The 19,868-nt window shown below is 38.8% G+C and overlaps 1 protein-coding gene across 1 annotated transcript in view; it reads right to left on the reverse strand.

Annotated features, from left to right (window-relative positions):
* The window catches only part of IQGAP1 (IQ motif containing GTPase activating protein 1), a 103,248-nt gene that overhangs the window by 58,644 nt on the left and 24,736 nt on the right, over window positions 1–19,868 (reverse strand). The window contains exons 3-5 of the mRNA XM_007470561.1: window positions 8,901–9,057; window positions 7,363–7,440; window positions 2,519–2,595 (exon numbers count right to left, since the gene is read on the reverse strand). Coding sequence (XP_007470623.1) covers window positions 2,519–2,595; window positions 7,363–7,440; window positions 8,901–9,057 — 312 coding nt within the window. The remainder of the gene's footprint in view (window positions 1–2,518; window positions 2,596–7,362; window positions 7,441–8,900; window positions 9,058–19,868) is intronic.

Raw genomic sequence — 19,868 nt, forward strand, 5'->3', positions numbered from 1 at the left:
GGAGGGAGAGGGAGATTTGTTATAATGTATAATTTTGACACACATTTATTGTGATTATAGGCTAGGCATCTAAGTGTTGATACTAAAGACACATGGATAAAGAACAAAGGAAATACTTCTTGTCCCTAAGGAATCCACAAGAAAGCAAGTTGTAAGAACAAACAGTAACCAGAGTACAATGTAACAAGCACTATGCTTGAAGTAAGAGGTATGTTATAAAATGCTAAAGGAGCACAAAGATGGAAAGCAGCTAATTCTGCCAGAGAGGGAAAAAGTAAGAGAACATATTAATGGTAGCATTCTGAGGTGGCACCTGGAGAAAAGCATACGTTAAACCAAGGAGAAAAGGCATTTCAGGGCTTCCCTGGTGGCACAGTGGTTAAGAATCCGCCTGCCAATGCAGGGGACACGGGTTCGAGCCCTGGTCCATGAAGATCCCACATGCTGCAGAGCAGCTGAGCCCATGCGCCACAACTACTGAGCCTGCGCTCTAGAGCCCGCATGCCACAACTACTGAAGCCCAGCACCTAGAGCCCGTGCTCCGCAATGAGAAGCCTGTGCACCGCGACGAAGAGTAGCCCCCACTCGCCGCAACTAAAGAAAGCCCGCGCACAGCAACGAAAACCCAATGCAGCCAAAAATAAATAAATTAATTAATTAATTAATTTTAAAAAAAAGGCATTTCAGGCACAGGAAACAGCAAAACCAAAGGCAAGAGTACATAGCCTGTTTGTTGAAAATACTAGAACATAGGTACACAGGAGAGAATGGCTGGAGGTGAGGCTAGAAAGGAAGCATCAAAATATTTTATGGGGCTTCCCAGGTGGCGCAGTGGTTGAGAGTCCGCCTGCCGATGCAGGGGACACGGGTTCGTGCCCCGGTCCGAGAAGATCCCACATGCCGCAGAGCAGCTGGGCCCGTGAGCCATGGCTGCTGAGCCTGCGCGTCCGGAGCCTGTGCTCCGCAACGGGAGAGGCCACAACAGTGAGAGGCCTGCATACAGCAAAAAAAAAAAAAAAAAATTTTATGAAGCGTCTGATACTATTAGGGCTGTTTTGGAAAGATAGCTCTGACAGCAGCATGGCAGATGGACCAGAAGGGAGAGAGCCTAGTGAGGGAACCCTCTAAGGAGGTTAATGCATTCATTAGTCCACACAAGAGATCTATTAGTCCTCAGTTATATTCTCTCTTTTATGGGTTTCACACTGATTCCAGTGATACCAAGGATCTGGCAAACATTTGATCCAGAAACTGGAGACAATAGGTTTCTTGTGGGTCAATATTATACATACATTCATACATATAATTAACATTTATTAAGTACACATACAGGATGCTATATAAGAAGAGCAGCCCAAGAAAAAAATCTCATCCTCATGTCCCTTCTCATACTTACTTCTATCATCTGCTTTAGGCCTACAGCCATCAAGTAAATTTGCACCACTCTGAAATACTATACTACTAGCACCTACACCTCTCCCATCCCATCCTCCATCCAGACATATCACCTCTTCCCTCCAATTTAGTGCTTCGTTCATTCTAAGAGCTGAGGACCTGAAATTAAGTCATCTTCCAAATTTACTACGAAGCTGTGATAAAATTATACCTTGTTTCAGTTCCTATTTATTATTTTTGCATTGACATAAAATTATTTAATGAACAAATGACTTGTCAAGGTCCTAGATTACTTAATAAATTATCAATCAACCATTTGATATTTGCTGGTATTTGAAGATGTTGCCAAAATTTAACTGTACTACCAAAGAGTATCAAGACACAGTGTATCTAGTAAATCAGTTTATCAGCTTGAAACAAAATGAGAAACAATAAGTTTTCAAATGTATGTAGTTTTTAGAATTTTTAAGAGACTTTAATTTAAAAGAAAGGGACTACATCTCAAGAGAAATGCATAGTTCACTGAAACACTAGATCAATAATGAAAGATTATATTATGTTTTTAGAGCAAGATTTTTTGTTATTATAGGAATAAATAAATCCTTTCTCCCTAGAAGGACACAGCTGTTTCTCACCATTTTGTTAAGATAATAGTGCTCTATTCTATTTGAAAATTGTGAAGCAAATGCAAAAACTTTTTCATCATACCCTGGACAACAAGCTACATCCTCAATTCAGATGTGACTCCTAAACTGCTTTTTTTTTTAAATTGAGATATGACTGACATATTATATTAGTTTCAGGTGTACAGCATAATGATATGATCACCATAGTAAGTCCAGTTAACTTCCATCACCACACACAGTTACAAATTATTTTTCTTGTGATGAGAACTTTTAAGATCTACTCTCTTAGCCACTTTCAAATACATAATACAGTATCATTAGCTGTAGTCACCATGCTGTACATTACATCCCCAGGACTTATTTATTTCATAACTGAAAGTTTGTACCTTTTGACCACCTTCACCCATTTCGCCTACTCCCAAATCCCCGCCTCTGGCAACTACCAATCTATTCTCTGTATCTATATACTGCTTATTCTACCAAGAAAATCTCATTACCTAAGTGCATGGATACAGTAGATACATCTTGGCATGTTCTTTCGGTCATAGATGTCTGTAGTTTCCGGATAAAAAATCTAAAGAGAAATAAAAGAAGTAGAGTAAGGCATCCATCCACTAGAGTTCATTTAATCATTCACCAATCATGAATAATACAAGTAAAACTTTGGACAATTAGAAAATATTGTCAGCATTCGGCAAATAACCTCATTAGGGTGAACAGACATTTCATTATAAGTAATGTAAGGAACAAAATGATACAATACACAGTGAAAAGCACTACTTGGAAAAGACTTATTTGGGTCAACCCACTGAATTTTACTAAGTATGTGAGAGTGAGTTACTTACTGCAGACACAGACATGGGCAAACAAAACTCAAGTTCCAGTCCAGCTTAAATCAGTGGCAAGTGTATGAGGCTCTCTGAAGGATTGCAGTCTTCCTAGTTGCTATCTAGCAGGCCTAGATTGAGTAATAATAGCTCAATAATGAACATTTACTAAGTGCTTCAGTATGTGTAAAATCACTACATTTAGACATTGAAAAAAACTACAAAATATTAAAATGTGTTATAATGCTTGGGGGAAGTAGAAAGATACACAGATAAAGTAGGTAGAATAGAGGATGTATATGGGAATGAGAGAGATGGGGAGTTTTCCTTGGTAGCATGTACCACAATTAATCAACTATGTGCGCTGAAATTATCTGTCTGACTCCTCCAATAGACTATAAGCCACATGAAGGCAAGGACTAGGTCTATGTTGTTCATTGCTGTATCTTCAACGCTAAGCCCAGAGTCAAGGTCATGGAGGGAGCTCTCTATGTTTGATGAATTAACGAATGAGGTAGGATAGGAACAGAGTAGGTTTAGATGGAGAATAGCCTTGAATTTCAAGACCTTTTCTCATGGTAATGTGGTACCATACAACTCAATCTGTAATTTAGAGGAATAAAGGGGTAACACTGGATTAGAGAAGTCAGACTGGATTATAAAGCGATTAGAGGAATCTGGATGAGCAATAAAAGACAGTGAGAAGAGTACTACAGCACTTTGTATCTAACTCTATTATAGAACTTAACACATTGTGTTTAATTACTTGCTTTTATGCTTGTTTTCCCCCACAATACCTATTGCTCCTGATGAGGAAGAACTGTGCACCCCCAAGAGAAATGGGGGTCTTTTTTGATAATTTTTCAAATCATCTTTTTTGATAATTTTTCAAACTTTCCATGCTCATTTCCTAAGATTAAAATGTCTTCTCCTGAACGGTGAAAATCATGGTCAAAGTCAGTCACTCTCCCAAAAACAGTACAGAATACATTTTAGAAAGTAATAGAAAAAAAATAAGGTTGGGAGGGAGGATAGAGGCAGATTATGAGGACCTTGAAAGTCAGACAAGTTTGAACTTGATATTCAGGCTTTAGAGAAGTTCTAGGTTTGGAGCCAAGGCTAAAAACAGCCTCAGGAAGATCTAACTGGAGACAAGACACAGGATACACCGAATAGTGAAAAGATCGAAGCTGAGAAAGCAGGCTGGGAGGTTGTTTCAACAGATAAAAGAGACATTGCAAATAACTGAGGAAGGCTTGGGGAATGACTGCATTTAGGAGTCCAAGGTAAATCCAAGGTTTTGAGACTGGATGACTGGGAACATGATGACATGGTACCATTTATGCAGAGGAGAGGAGGTTCACTTGGGGGAAAAGGTACGTTTAGTTTTACATATGAGAAACTCTAGTAGAAAGCTATCCAAGGGGAAATGTCCAGCAACCAATTGAAGAAACTGTGTTTATCTTATAGCAAAGAGTCTTCAAAACAACTGAAACCATGAGAATGAGAGAATGTAGCTAAAATAAGAATTGCATCTTAAGGAATGCCCGCCACTAGGATATAGAAGGCAGAATAATTGAAGAAAACAGAGGACTATTAAGTAGATTAAAAACAATTTTAAAAATCAAAACAACAAAATGTTTCATGTAGGAGTTGGCCAAGAGCACCAATTATAATAGTCAAATGGATAAAAACCAAAAAATTATCCTATTAAGTCTCTATAATTTGTATGTACCATATAAAGAGATTAGGGAAGATATCCCAATAAATACTATTATTGTCAGTTATCGATCACATGTTATATTATGAGCAAAAACACATTTTTAGGCTAAGTATCTTTAGTCTACATTACTCAGAAGTCTTCTGGACTTAAATCATATAGAGCAGACATTTCAAGGGTAATAGCCATAATAATCCTATTGTTCCTGATAGCCTCAACAGTTTGTTGAGACTGTGGTCCAGGACAATGCACTACTGTTAGTAAATAAAAAAGGTAATAAAATTAAATTATTAAAAAGGCATTTTGTAGTAACAGTACTATTAGCAATAGTAAATATTAACAAAGCTCTTAGTACCATTCAAAAGAGGTTAAATTGTTATTGCCCATTGGGCATACTATATAAAAAACAGGAACAGGAAGTTACAGGTGCATAGAAAGGCCAAGTAGCTGTAAGAACTTGACGTATTGCATTTCCTGACATTTGTGGGGCTTAATTCTCAAACATACCAGTGCAAGGAAGAGAACTTCAGAACTTTGCTCTGAAAAAAAGAGGACACAAGCTAGTCTTCTGCAAAGACTTAGCTCTAAATTTACTCAGTTCAACAGGTATGTATGCAACAGTGAGCTGAGCACTCTGCTAAATGCCAAGTGCTCATTTCCAAGTGGTTTCAGCCACTTTCTGATACTCCACATCTCATTTCTTTTTAATCTTTCTTTGGTTACAGAACTTTAGACTCCACAGAAAAGTATAAAGAAAATAAAAACCACCCTTTAACCCCATCACACAGAAATGAAAACTATTTCTCCTTGCAGATTTTTCCCAAGAATACTCACTTTATTTTTAGTCAAAAATAGTGATCTCATCTTAGCCAGAACACAAGTCTCTTATAATCATAGCCTGTTTTTTTTTTTTCACTTAACACATCACGGTTATATATATATATAGATTGACATCATCCTTTTCAACGGCAGCACTAGTATTTGACTGGCTGTAACACAATTAATACCCTGAGTTTAGGAATATGTGGTTTGCTATCAATTTTTTCTATCATATGCAATGCTGCCTTACATATACATTATTTGTGTTTGTCTAATTTTTTCTTTCTTTTTTTGAGCCGGTGGGGTGGGAGTGGGGATAAGTTCGTAGAAGTAGAATTCTTAGGTCAGAGGATAGGGGGGAAAAAAGCTGTCCATGCCTCTAACAGTGACACTGTATCAGGGCCTCTACGGATTCAAGGTAGGACTAGGTAGCTAGATGTATGATCAGGCCACCCAAGATGGCTATTCTCTTGCTCTCTGTACATCTCCTGCTCAACCAGTCCCTGCTTCACCTATACCCTACTCATATGGCTGACATTCCCTCTTAATTATACAGCCTAATCAGTAAATGTTAGTGATCTTTAGATCAGAATGGCTCCACTATGATAGCTTATCAAAGGGAAAAACTCTGCCCAAGGGGCTATGAGGGACATGCCCCTCTGCTGCTTTCCCTGGTAAATAACTGATGAGCCAAACTGACGTCAATTCCCCCATAACTGGTAAACTCCTCCTCCCCCTCATCCCCACCCCCAGTAGCAAAGACTGCTGTCGTGTTCTGCCTGCTGTCTGCCGTCCACGGTAGGGTGTCACTCCAGAGCCTTGACTTGGACAGCTGAGATCCCCTATCTAATAAACCAGTGATGTCTCTGTTGCTGTCTCCGGGCTCTTCCCTCATTCTCCAGGCAACTACAAGGCTTGTAGGCCTGCAAGGTGCAGCCCAACACTTGAGATGGCAATTTCACTAAGAGAAGCACTAAATAAACTCTTGAGCAAAACACTCAAGGATGCACACTCCCATATCAAAACTACAGCCATCATTCCAGACTCATTAAATTGTATGCATTAAATATGTATGGTTTTTCTGTAATCAATTACACCTCAATAAAGCTGTCAAACAAAAACAAAAAACCTACAGCCACCTCCAAAACCAGATAAAAGAAGTAAATCTCATTATACTGCCTCTACAATTTGAAATATAAAATAAACCCTTCATATTACCTACAAATTTGGTTATTCTGAAGCTGGAAGATGACATTTCTAAAATATTTCCCTATGTTTCCTAAAGTCAAACTTGAATGTAGCAACTTTGTGAATAAATAAAATCCACTGAACTGTACTCTTTAAAATGGTGAATTTCATGGTATATGAATTTGTTTGAATTTTGTGGGGGAGTCACATTGCTCAGCTTGCAGGATCTTAGTTCCCCAACCAGGGATTGAACCCAGGCCCTGACAGTGAAAGTGCTGAGTCCTAACCACTGGACCACCAGGGAATTCCCTCATGGTATGTAAATTTTTTTTTTTTTTTTTTGGACGTGCAGGCTCAGTGGCCATGGCTCACGGGCCCAGCCACTCTGCAGCATGTGGAATCTTCCCGGACCGAGGCACGAACCCGTATCCCCTGCATCGGCAGGCGGACTCTCAACCACTGCGCCGCCAGGGAAGCCCTGAATTATAATGTTTATAATTTGGTGTAGTAAAAGTAAATGACATCATAGGGAATTTCTCTAGGGTGAGGTGAAGCAGGGATGAGAAATATAAAAGAAAAAGAACAAAGCTATTTCCTAAAACAAACTGAAGAGATCCTTTAGTGTTAAAAAAAAATATATATATATATATATATATAGATAGATAGATAGATAGATAGATAGATAGATCACCAAAGAATCAATTGAGAATAATTTTACAGGTAGAATGAGAACTGTTATGCCAAACAGCCAGAACTAAGCCAGAACTATGAATATCACATAAATTACCTTAGGCAATCCAATCTCACCCATGGCATTCAACCACTGAATCACATTATCAGTGTGTCTAAAGTGGAGGCCAGTTGCCTAGAACAAATAAAAGACCATTAGGCACTCTTTGGCAATATTGAAGCAAATACTAAATAAATACTCTGTATCAATAAAAGTTTCCCTGTAAGACTTTACATGGTCCCCTTAAACTTAAGGTCTGTCTGTATCATTACACATTCTAATCTCCAAAAGCCAAATCCACATCTCAGCTCGTCTCAGTTAAGAACCATCTGGAGAATCTTCCTGTGTACAGTGTGCTCAGCAGAACATGGTCTTTGGAATTCAGTTATGTTGGATTCAATTCCTGACTTGGCTATCTATTGGTGACAATGAGCAAGTCACTTCACCCTACTGATACTGAGTTTCCCCATCTTTAACACCTACTTTATGTTTGTTGGAAAGATTAACTGAGAAAATGTACATAAAGCACTCAGTGTGGTGTCTGACAAGTAGAAGATACTCCCCAAATGAGGTATTTTCATACTACACATATAAACATCCCCCTCTTAACCTGTTGTTTTTTAGGAAGGTTTACCCTCAAAATGGTTAGAGGTGTAGGCTACTGTCTTTACTGTTGCTGGAGACTGCTCTGTCTGCCTGTTCTGCACACATTTTTTAGAGTCAACAGAACAGCTCAGGAGGTGTCTTCAGAATAACCACTTATTTAAAACTCAGCATATAAGTCTTTGCTTTTTGATGAAGAAAAGTTTCTATTTGGGATGTTAATTTTGGCTTAAGACCTATACTTTCCTTGTTTTCCTTTTAATTTAAATATTAAAAAGCCAAACAAACAAAAAAATCAACTCTTTTGATTCTGTCTTCATCCTTAACTCATTCTGAGCTCTTGCCCAATTCTTACAGTTGACCCCTCTTACATTTGCTCTTGGTTTTGCAATCTTCCACTATCTTCTATACTCATCCTTTTTTCAGATAAGAGCTCTTAGGAAAGCTCCCCACAGAAACTCTGTGAGCAATGGGAATTCGGTCCTTGTCAACATCCCAACTTAATTAAAGCAGTCTTCTTTTTGAGCGCCCTGGGCCACAAGAATCAATCACTTACCTCAATTTTCTGAAATCGGATCACTGTCCCATTTTACCTTAAACTTTAATATCATGGGGTGATTTTCTTCCCCCAAAGTTGCTATTGCTTTCAATTTGCCAACAAATCTCAGAGCTTGGTTAAAATTAGATTTAAAGTAGTAATTCCCCTAGTTACTTCCTCTACCTTCTAAGAAATAAAAAAATTCATCAAGGACCATGAAAATTTCTAGATACAAATTACTCATTAGAATTGCACCAGAAATAAGGACAGCTGAAGTTCTTTTACTACTGTATCTTGACTTTGCACTAAATTTTCTCCACTCTGCCAGGTATTTTATTTTGTTGGAACAAACACACTTACACATATTTCTCAGTACCTCTTTCACAGGATAAAGTATGCTAAACTTCTCTCTCAAGTTTACAGAGATTTAAGCACCAAGCAAGGATGGACTCACCTTGTACCTGGTCTGCTCTCGATCGTAGATCTTCTTCAGCGACACCACTTTCGGGGAGAAGAAGTTTCCTAGTTTGGCAAGATAGACCCCATTCCGAAGCCCCTCTTCCAGTTCTGTGGTGGGAGGCAGGTCTTCCCCCAGGCATGCTTCCATCCACCTGCACAGAAGGAGGGAGGACATGAGAAAAGAGAGGGAAGGTATGAACCCCTCCCCTCTTCAGAGATTTTAAGCTTAATTTCCATTCTCCTTGGAAAAGTTTAAGTTGAACATAAGCAATAGTGTTTGAAGACTCAATTTCACACACACCCTTGTTCTGGCCCAGTCAGATCTCAGAGGCAGGGAACTTAGGAAAATTTCCAAGTATAAACGCCACCCTCTTCTCCACCCTACTTTCCTCTCCTGCAGCAAGAGAGCCAGCTGGCTCCCCAGGTCCTAAATGCCCCACGAGCCTCAGCCCAGACTGTCTCCCTTACTCCTTCAGTTGCACCTTAAGAATTCCTAAGAAAAACCTTTTGTAACTGAAGCCACCATCTCTCAACTGTTCAGAAACTTACATTTGCAGCTGAGGTTCTTTTCTGGTTTGAGAATTCAGCATCCATAGTGAATTTCTAGGTTCAGATTTTAAAGTTGTTTTGGGGTTACCAAAATAGTCAATCATCTCACCTAAAATACTTAAGGAAACTCCAATGGAAGCAGTAAAAGTGAATTCTTATGTGTTTTTTAGAGGGGAAAGGAAGTTGTAACAGAAAACTATATTGTCCCCCTTGGACACCTCTCACAAGATTTCAGGGAATCCCAAGATAAAACAAAACCAAGTTTATCTGCATGTATTTTCTACCAACAGAAATGTAGTTAACTAAAAAAGTCATTTAGGGCAATGGTTTTAAACTTTTTTTTGAATCACAGAATCCTTTGACTATCTAAGGAAAGCTACAGATCCTTCCCCCCGAAAATGTATATATATTTAAATTTAATATATAATTTCAGAGATTTCATTGACCCCGGTTTGAAAACCCCTAATTTATAAGTATGCTACTCAAATTTTACAAGGCTACTGTATCCCCAAATTCTTTACCATTCTTTACGGGGGTTATTATCTAAAATTTAAATTAAAAGACAAATAAAACTGGAAGCCACATTTAAATATGCCATATTTTATACACACACACCCATGAAAATTTATAAGAAAACTCTAACATACCAATAGAAAAATAGACCAAATAATATATAAATGTATTTATAATCCCATTTATGTGTGTTTCTATATAATTCTTTACATTAATAAAATTGCTTGAAAAGATATACAATAGGGCTTCAATTTACATACTTTTAAAATTATTAGTTTTATAATTCAGAATAAAATTTCTTGTATTAATTCTATCTTTTCAAACTGAGATTACCACTCAGAATCTTTAAAAAATAATGAGGGAACTCCCTGGAGGTCCAGCGGTTAGGACTCAGTGCTTTCACTGCCGGGGCCCGGGTTCAATCTGTGGTTGGGAGCTAAGATTCCCACAAAAAAAAAAAAAAAAAGGAAAAGCAACAATGTTCCTGTTTTTCTCAAGTGCTATAGAATACTTAACTCAACCTCACTTTCAAATCTATTCTACTTCTAAAGCAGCTAGCATACTGTCTGACACATAGTAGATACTTAAATAAATACTAGCTGGAGAGATGAATGGGCCAGAGAATTTTCTGGTTATTTCCTACACCCAATGATATTGTTTTCTCTTCTGGCTTTTCTTTTAGGTAGTTGAACTGAAATGTCATAAGGGGAAAAAGAAGAAACGAATGAATTTTCCAGAAGAGTTACCATAGTAATAACTAAATTAGATATCAATTTGTAGCAGCTACAAAATCCAAACTATGCTTCTCCAAGAGCCTAAGACCATAGGGCAATGTGGAAAAGAACATAGGTCAATGGTATGGAAAATAGCTGTAGTCTAAGGACACATCTCATATAATCGTCCATCCAATATCTCATATAATCGTCCATCCAATATTTTACTGCTAAAAAGGATACAGCAAACAGCTGCTGGCAATCCCTGCTCTCAGGCGACAGTCTAACTTATGTTCTCATTAACAGGGACAAACCTAGAATAAATCTTAAGCCCAAAACAGCCCTTTACCACATAATAGTATGAAGAAAAAGTTACTTATTTTCCTCTCAAAATGGGGAAGACTGTGGATAAACAACACAGTAGTGCTTCTGGCTTGAATCAGAGCCAGCTACCAGGGCTGTTTAGGTTCTCCTCTCCTCTGAGATCACTGGATTAAAATCAGAGTAAAAGGAGGGACCACAGCCACATCTCCCACAATCCTTTACCTTCGCCTTCTCTTGTCTAACTGCTATAAAACAGTCCTGACTGATGACAAGACTCACAAGCTTTCTATAGCGGAGTAGAATACCCTAAATATCACACAAGTGTCAGGCCTGAAGAAAAGCCACCTGTGATCTGGTGAAAAGGAACAAGCAGAGAGGGAGAGCTAGAGGAAACAGGCAAAGCACAGAAGTGTCTCTAAACAACCGCCGCAAGCCCAAAACTACCCTCCAGTTCCCTGTGTGGCTCACCCTCCATTCTAAGCTCTGCTCCACAGCAGAGAATCACCTGGTTTGTTTATAAGAATAAAGTTAGTTAAATTAGGACCAAACTGCTTGAAAAGTTAACAGCATTAAGTAGGGTGCTATATTACTAGATTCTTAATCTTAGCATCAGTTTGGATTCTGCTATAATTCTGAGAAGATGCAACAAATTCTCCTGTCCTCCTCTACAGCCCATCTGAGATTCCCCCTCTGCCACAAAATGTGAGAGCAAGGAACTGAATGCATTTCTAGGGCAAATCCCTTTGGGGTTTTCCCCCCAATATAAAATCTATCCATTAAAGAAAATTACAAAACATTTCTCAACATTTTATGAATATTTTTCATGTTACTATACAGTTTCTCAAGACTTTGAGTTACATTAAAATTCTACCAAATGCTAACCAGTCACCTATGTTGGACATTTATATCATTTCTAAATGTTTTTAACCATTAAATAATTCTGCAAGGAACGTCTTTGTACACAATGTTCTTCCGTATTTAGAATTAATTCCTTTGGAAACTCCAAAACAAAAAATGTTATTGCTCAAAAGCTTACCCAAAGGCTGTACCTATTTGTACAACTCTCTCATTTTACAAATAAGAGTAAGGCCTATCAAAGGTTACCTGCTAGCTAGTGACAAAGGTGTGATAAGAGGACCCTGATTCCTAATTTAGAATCCTTCTCACTAAACCACTATTGCTCTTACCACATCACCCCAAAAGCCTAACAGAGCTGAGCTCCACAGGGCTGTCTAAACAGGACAAAGTTTCAGACATCCCATGCAGGAAAAAGGCTGGTATCTCTCCAAGTTCTGTCCACTTAATAGGGTTTTAAATATTTCAGTTTAACTGTAAGACCACCAGTAATTCTCAACTCAGACACAAAGCTTCCTTATAAAACTTAAGCATTTAAATTAACTTTATAAATACATTTAAGAATAAATCTATGCATTGATTCTTATCTTACACTGGGCACAAAAATCCACTCAAAACGGATTAAAGACTTGAATGCAAGACTTGAAACCATAAACTCCCTTAAGAAAACACAGGGGGTAAGTTCCTTGACATCAGTCTTGGAGATGCGTTTTTTGGATTTGACACCTAAAGCAAAGGCATCAAAAGCAAAAATAGGGCTTCCCTGGTGGCGCAGTGGTTGTGAGTCCGCCTGCCGATGCAGGGGACACGGGTTCGCGCCCCGGTTCGGGAGGATCCCACATGCCGCGGAGCGGCTGGGCCCGTGAGCCATGGCCGCTGAGCCTGCGCGTACGGAGCCTGTGCTCTGCAACGGGAGAGGCCACAACAGTGAGAGGCCCGCGTACCGCAAAAAAAAAAAAAAAAGCAAAAATAAACAAGGACGATTATATCAAACTAAAAACAGCCTCTGCACAGCAAAGGAAACCACCAATAAAATGAAAAGGCAACCTATGGAATGGTAGAAAATATTTGCAAATCATACATCTGATAAGGGGTTAAATCCAAAATATATGAAGAACTCATGCAACCCAATGGCAAAAAACCCCCTAACAATCCAATTTTTAAATGGGCAGAGGAACTGAACAGTTTTCCAAAGAAGACATAAAAATGGCCAACAGGTACCTGAAAAGATGCTCAACTTCATTAAATCATCAGGGAAATGCAAATCAAAACCACAATGAGCTATCACCTCACACCTGTTAGAATGGCTACTATCAAAAAGACAACAGAAAGAAAGTGTTGGTGAGGATGTGAAGAAAAGGGAACCCTTGTGCACTACTGGTGGTGTAGACAAAGAATGTCCTCTGCCATTTCAGTAAAACAAAGAACGTTGAGGCCATCAAGCCATCAGCCACTGCAGCGGCCCCTGACGGTGCACCCTAAGGGGAATTCAGGATGGAGAAAAACAGGTTGCCTGCCACCAAGCCATGAACCTCTACATCCAGCCCCAACTGTATACCCTGAGAGGATTCAAGAGAGAGAAAAAAAGGATACTGGCTCTACATAAGGTGCATATCAATGGAATAATTTCAATAAGCCCAGACTCTTGCATCTTCCCGTAAGTAGAAAAGCACTTAATTCATTAACTTGAGATGTCTGGGTTTTTTGTTTTGTTTTAATAGCAGTAATCTTATGACGTTCTGACTACCTGGTTTGGGTTTTGTTTTTTGTTTCTTTTCTTCAAAAAACTCTTATTTATCCTGGCTCCTCCCTTACCTCTTTGGAACAGTCCTTCAGAGCTATCTGAGAGGCTGTCTCCTGAGCTTTAAGTCCTCATTAAGGCTGCCGAATAACACATAATTCTCAACTTTTAGGTTGTACATTTTTTTTCAGCCAACAGTGGGAATATAAATTGGTGTAGCCACTATGGAGGCAATATGGAGGTTCTTCAAAAAATTAAAAATAGAACTGCCATATCATCCAGCAATCCCACTTCTGGGTATACAGACATCCCTGGGTATCAACAGGGGATTGGCTCCAGGACCCACGTAGATAGGTACCAAAATTCAAGGATGCTCAAATCCTGTACATAAAATGTCATCGTATTTGCATATAACCTAAGCACACTCTCCTGTATACTTTAAATCATCTGTAGGTTACTATAATACCTAATACAATGTAAATGCTATGTAAATGGTTGTCAATATAATGTAAATGTTATAATGTAAATAATTGCTGCCAAGCAGCAAATTCAAGTTTTGCTTTTTGGAACTTTCTGGAATTATTTTTCCCTGAATATTTTCAATCCACAGTTGACTGACTCCACAGATGCTGAACCTGCAGATATGGAGGGATAACTGTATAGCCAAAATAAATGAAAACAGGATATCGAATATAAATCTGCATTCTCATGTCCACCGCAGCATTACTCACAATAGCCAAGATATGGAAACACTAAGTACCCAGGAATGGACGAAGGGATAAAGAGGTTGTGGTATATGTCTACAAAGAAATATTATTCAGCTATGAGAAAGAAGGAAATCCTGCCATTTGTGACAACAGTGGATGGACCTTGAGGGCATTATGCTAAGTGAAATAAACCAGACAAAGAAAACCAAGTACTGTATGGTATCACTTAAACAGTGGAATCTTAAAAAAAAGTCAAACTTTAGTGCTTGCCATGAGGTAGGGTGTGGAGAAAACAGGCAGAGGTTGGCAAAAGTATACAAACTTTCAGCTTATTTAAGATGAATAAGGTCTGAGGATCTAACATAAACCAGTGACTATAGTTGATAACATTATATTGTATAATTAAAATATGTTAAGAGAGTAGAACTTAAATGTCCTCACCAAAAAAAAAAAAGATAAACATGTGAGGTGATGGATATGTTAACTACATCCTTTCACAATGTATACATATATCAAGTCACCACAAAGTACTTATTTTAAATATCCTATAGTTTTACATGCCATTTATACCTCAGTAAAGCAGAAATTTAACAAATAAATCAATCTATGCACAAAAGAAAAGTCACTGGTCAACACAATTCTCATATTACCAATTCTCATGTTTAAAACTGTCTTAATAGTCATAGAACTTCACAGTTGGAAGGCTCATTAAAGCTCTTCCAGTCTACCCCAACTCCTCCACTCCCCTCTCACCTTCCACTCCCTCCCCCACTTTAATGCCTGAATGCTTCCAAAACATCTTGGCCAAATCATGATGTAAGCTGACCCTGAACACTGATGCTGACATGGAAATCACACATTCAAGTTAGCCCATTTCATCTCAGGATTCTAGTAGCCAAAAAGTTTTTATTAAGCCAGCAGTTAGCTCCCCATTGACACCCTAAGTTGCGTTCTGGAGCAAGACAACATATGGAATTAAAATATAATGTGACCAGTACTGGCCAGGGACTTTCAAAGACATGGATTTATATCCTGTCCCTATTACTTATCAAGACAGCAAGTCACTTACCCAGTTTCTTCATTCGTTAAAAGGGAATATTTTCCAAATAAGGCTGTTGTTGAGGATTAAATAAGATTACATGTGAAATACAGTGCTTAGCACAGTGCTTGGCTGGGTATTTAAAAATTTGTGCTTTTCCTCCTTTCCCCTCATATGATGAGTCACATGCTGACACTTTTGTCAGTAAAATGATTCCAGTTCCTTCAAGTACTCTTCATGAAAAGAGAACAGCACCTACCTCACAGGACGATTGTGAGGATTAAAAGAGGTAACACACATAAAGAGTTAAGAACAGTGCCTGGAATAGAGTAAGCGCTCAGAGCGTTAGCTGGTATCACTACTAGTGTTAGACATGACTCCCTGCCCCTCGCATCTTTCTCATTCATCTCTGAACACTATGCTCCAGGTGTGGTCTGACTGGCCTGAAATGGAACCGGAATATCACTCCCTCATTCTGAACACTCCAAAACCACAGACAAAGCCCCAATTAAATTATCTTACAACACTTTTCCACTCAACAGAGATTCTTAGTATTTTTTTCCCCAAATATGCAGCTGCTAAACCCGATCTCTACAGCTCCATATTAGAACCATTATTTGCACTCATCTCTACTATGTTTCTTCATGTTTGATTCAGCCCATTGTCCCGAATGTCAACACCTTTTGGGATCCTAATTCTGTTACCCAAAATACCAACTTCTCTTCCAGCTTCACATTATCCACAAATATTAATGGGTTTTAAAGAATGATGAGGAGGAGTTCACCAAATGGCCAAGGCAGAGAAGGCCTCTAAGCAGAAGAAATACCATGTAAAAAGGCAGGGAGGGCTGAGAAAAAATGGTGGGTTACGGAGTAGTTCAGCACTGTCATTGCTAGAAGGGAAAGTAGGAGGTGAGATAAAAAAAAGAGCAGGCTGGATGGTGCAAGGCCTGTCTGTCATGCTAAGAAACCTTTCCTTCTGTCATGAGAGACACTGAAGGATTTTAAGTGGAAGGTGATCTGATCAGATCTGTTTCAGAAAATCACTGTGGCAACAATGTGGGGTTTAAAAATTTTTCAAGTACAAATGTTTCTACAAGTACAAATGTTTTAACAAAGAAGTCACTTTAAAAAAAAAAGTTCTGAGAATATTATACCAAGTGGTGACACCAGCACACCCAATCTGTGATTAGGTCTCTCAGCCACGACCACAGGTAGAACTCAGCAACAAAACTCTTATATGAAGGAAACGTAGAATAGAGTTGTTAGTCCTTCCTCCCACAAAAAGGGATTAAACTTTCAACATTTTCTCCTCCTCAAGTTTAACCCTAGAACTGCTTTAACAAATCTAACTCAAATGAAAATTACTAAAAAAAAAAAAATTTTTTAAGTGACATCTGATCTGAAACACAACTATTAAACAGGAAAACAGTAACATCTGAATGGTTCATTTTCTATAAATAACGCCAAAAAAACAATCTCTAACACCACCTGGCAGATATTAAGTTAAATACTTTACATGTATTATTTCACTTGATCCTTGCAAAAACCCCATAAGGTAAGTAGTATTACTATTCTTATTTTACTGATATAAGAAAACTATGGGCTCCTCAAAGTAAAGCAACTTGTCCAAGATTACCCATCTAGTAAGTGGCTGAGCTCACACTTGAACCCAAGATGGTGTGATTCTAAAGTGCAAACTGAGGTGCTACATTCCAGCAATTTATTCAAAAATAATAAAAGCTACTACCCTCCTTAATACACACTAATAAAAGCTCAAGTTCTGGAGCTGGGCCTCCTGAAGCACCCTAAACCACAGTGCATGACCTCATTAACAACACTTACTCTACCAAGGACCAAGAGAGAGGGCTATAAAATATTAAACATTGAAGTTGACACAATTAGTGTGAAAAGTGCTTATATAAAAGTCTATCTCTAATATAATTGCATAATAATTCTTATAAATAGTCCTGCTACAGCTTTCATATCTAGTGTATTTTGATAAAGCTTTGTTTTATTCATATTTTAAATCAATTTTCCAAAAAAAATCTACTCTGACAGCTAAATATCCATTTAGGAAACGTTTCTAACGGCTCACTCTGTGCAACACTTATCAGTGGCATAAAATGCGCTAACTACCTGGAGATCACCCTCTGGGAACAGAGATGCTTAAACTACTAGCTACAATAGTAGATGATATTTGAACTAGGCTTTTAAGATAAATTGTATTTAGAAAGGTGAAAATGGGAAATAAAGACATTTAAGATAAAGGAGAACAGCATAAAAAAGAGGGCAAAAAGGCATAAAAACAAATGACATATTTAGAGAATGACAAATCATTGTGGTAGAGGAGTAGGAGATGTACCTGGAACAATAGAATTTTAATCTGCAGGCAATGGGAACCACAAAAGTTTTTGAATAGAAGAGTAGCTTGGTGAGATCTGACACTTAGTATGGTAACTAGGACAACAGCACGGAAGATAGATTCAACAGAGAAATATTAGGCAACTACTTCAGGAATCCAGGTGAGAGATAATAAGGTCTCCAACTAGGGCAATGGCAGAAACAGAAAGAAAAATGATGAGTAATTTCAAAGGAAGAATTGACCCCATTTGACAATCTGTTAGATGGCTGGGAGTGGGGGTTAGAAGGGCACTGAGGAAGATGAGGTTTAACAGACAATTGGAAAAGAAAAGAAAGACAAAGTTAGCTCCTGACCTCACATTTTGCTACTGACTTTAAACATCAAGTGGATTAGAGATTTTAAAACATAAACAAATGAAAGGAGGAAAAAAATATAAATGAATGGTTGTATAATCTTGAAATGAGAAAGGCCTTTCCAAACAAGACTGTGAGGCAGAAATCATTTTGAAAAGGGGGAAATAAACTGTCTACACAAAAGCAGTTGAACTTCTACAAGGAAATTAAAAAAAAAAAATTTGAAAGATAAGCTGGAGGGAAAATTTGCAACCTATAACAAGGGGCTAATGATCTCTCATAATCTTCATTTTTTTAAATTTTTAAAAATTTTTGTCTGCACGGCATACGGATCTCAGTTCCCTGACCAGGCATTGAACTTGTCCCCCACCCCTCCTGCACTGGAAGCGTGGAGTCCTAACCACTGAACAGCCAGGGAAGTGCCCTCCCCCATAATCTTTATTTATTTATTTTTTAAAATAAAGCTTTATTTATTTATTTATTTATGGCAGCATTGGGTCTTCATTGCTGTGCGTGGGCTTTCTCTAGTTGTGGCAAGTCGGGGCTACTCTTCGTTGTGGAGCGTGGGCTTCTCATTGTGGTGGCTTCTCTTGTTGTGGAGCACGGGCTCTAGGCGCGCAGGCTTCAGTATTTGTGGCACCTGGGCTCAGTAGTTGTGGCTCGCGGGCTTAGTTGCTCTGTGGCATGTGGGATCTTCCCGGACCAGGGCTCGAACCCATGTCGCCTGCATTGGCAGGCCGATTCTTAACCACTGCACCACCAGGGAAGCCCTCCCATAATCTTTAGATGCATATATATATTTTTTAATGCTTGAAATAAATGACAAATATTTCCCTAGGAAAATGCACTAGAAACACAAACAGGCAATTCACAAAAGAATATAAGTAGCCAGCAATTATGGGAAAAAAATCTTAATCTCACTACTAATCAAAGGAATGCAAATTAAAGTAACAATAACCCCATTTTCAGCTAGCAGACTGGCAAAGATAAAAAAGAATGATAGTAACTTATTATTGTCCAGTATGTGGGGAAACTCAGCGTTCTCACACTGTTCCACAAGAAAATCTGGCAACACGTACCATCTATAGGAAACGTGCAAAAACTTCAATAAAAGTAAAAAGGTTGTTTTGTTTTTAAAAGATGATTTGGTGACTTGTGGCATGGATGGCTAAATAAAAGATTATGCCATTAAACAAGGCTGGGAACACAAGAAGCAGGCCAGAATGATAAGTTCATGCCTGAAATATGTTCAGCTTGAAAGGTCAATGATACATTTAGGAAGAGACATCCTACCGGTTGTTGGAAATACAAGTCTGAAAAACTCAGGAGAGAGACCAGGTTTAACCAGGGACCCAGATTTGAAAAGGGGCACCAGGACTTCCCTGGTGGCACAGTGGTTAAGAATCCGCCTGCCAATGCAGGGGACATGGGTTTGATCCCTGGGCCAGGAAGATCCCATATGCCATGGAGCAACTAAGCCTGGGCACCACAACTACTGAGCCCGCCAGCCACCCCAACTACTGAGCCCACCAGCCACAACTACTGAAGCCCGCATGCTCTATAGCCCATGTGCCACAACTGTTGAGCCCACATCCTGCAACTACTGAAGCCCGCATGCCTAGAGCCCGTGCTCCGCAACAAGAGAAGCCATTGCAATGAGAAGCCTGCGCACCACAACGAAAAGCAGCCTCCCGCTTGCCGCAACTCGAGAAAGCCCACGCGCAGCAACGAAGACCCAATGCAGCCAAAAGAAAAAAGAAAGAAAGAGAAGCGGCACCACAGGAGTGGACGAGCTCCCTAGGGAA

This window comes from Lipotes vexillifer, unplaced genomic scaffold (assembly GCF_000442215.2).
Source record: "Lipotes vexillifer unplaced genomic scaffold, Lipotes_vexillifer_v1.1 scaffold412, whole genome shotgun sequence".
NCBI lineage: Eukaryota > Metazoa > Chordata > Mammalia > Artiodactyla > Lipotidae > Lipotes > Lipotes vexillifer.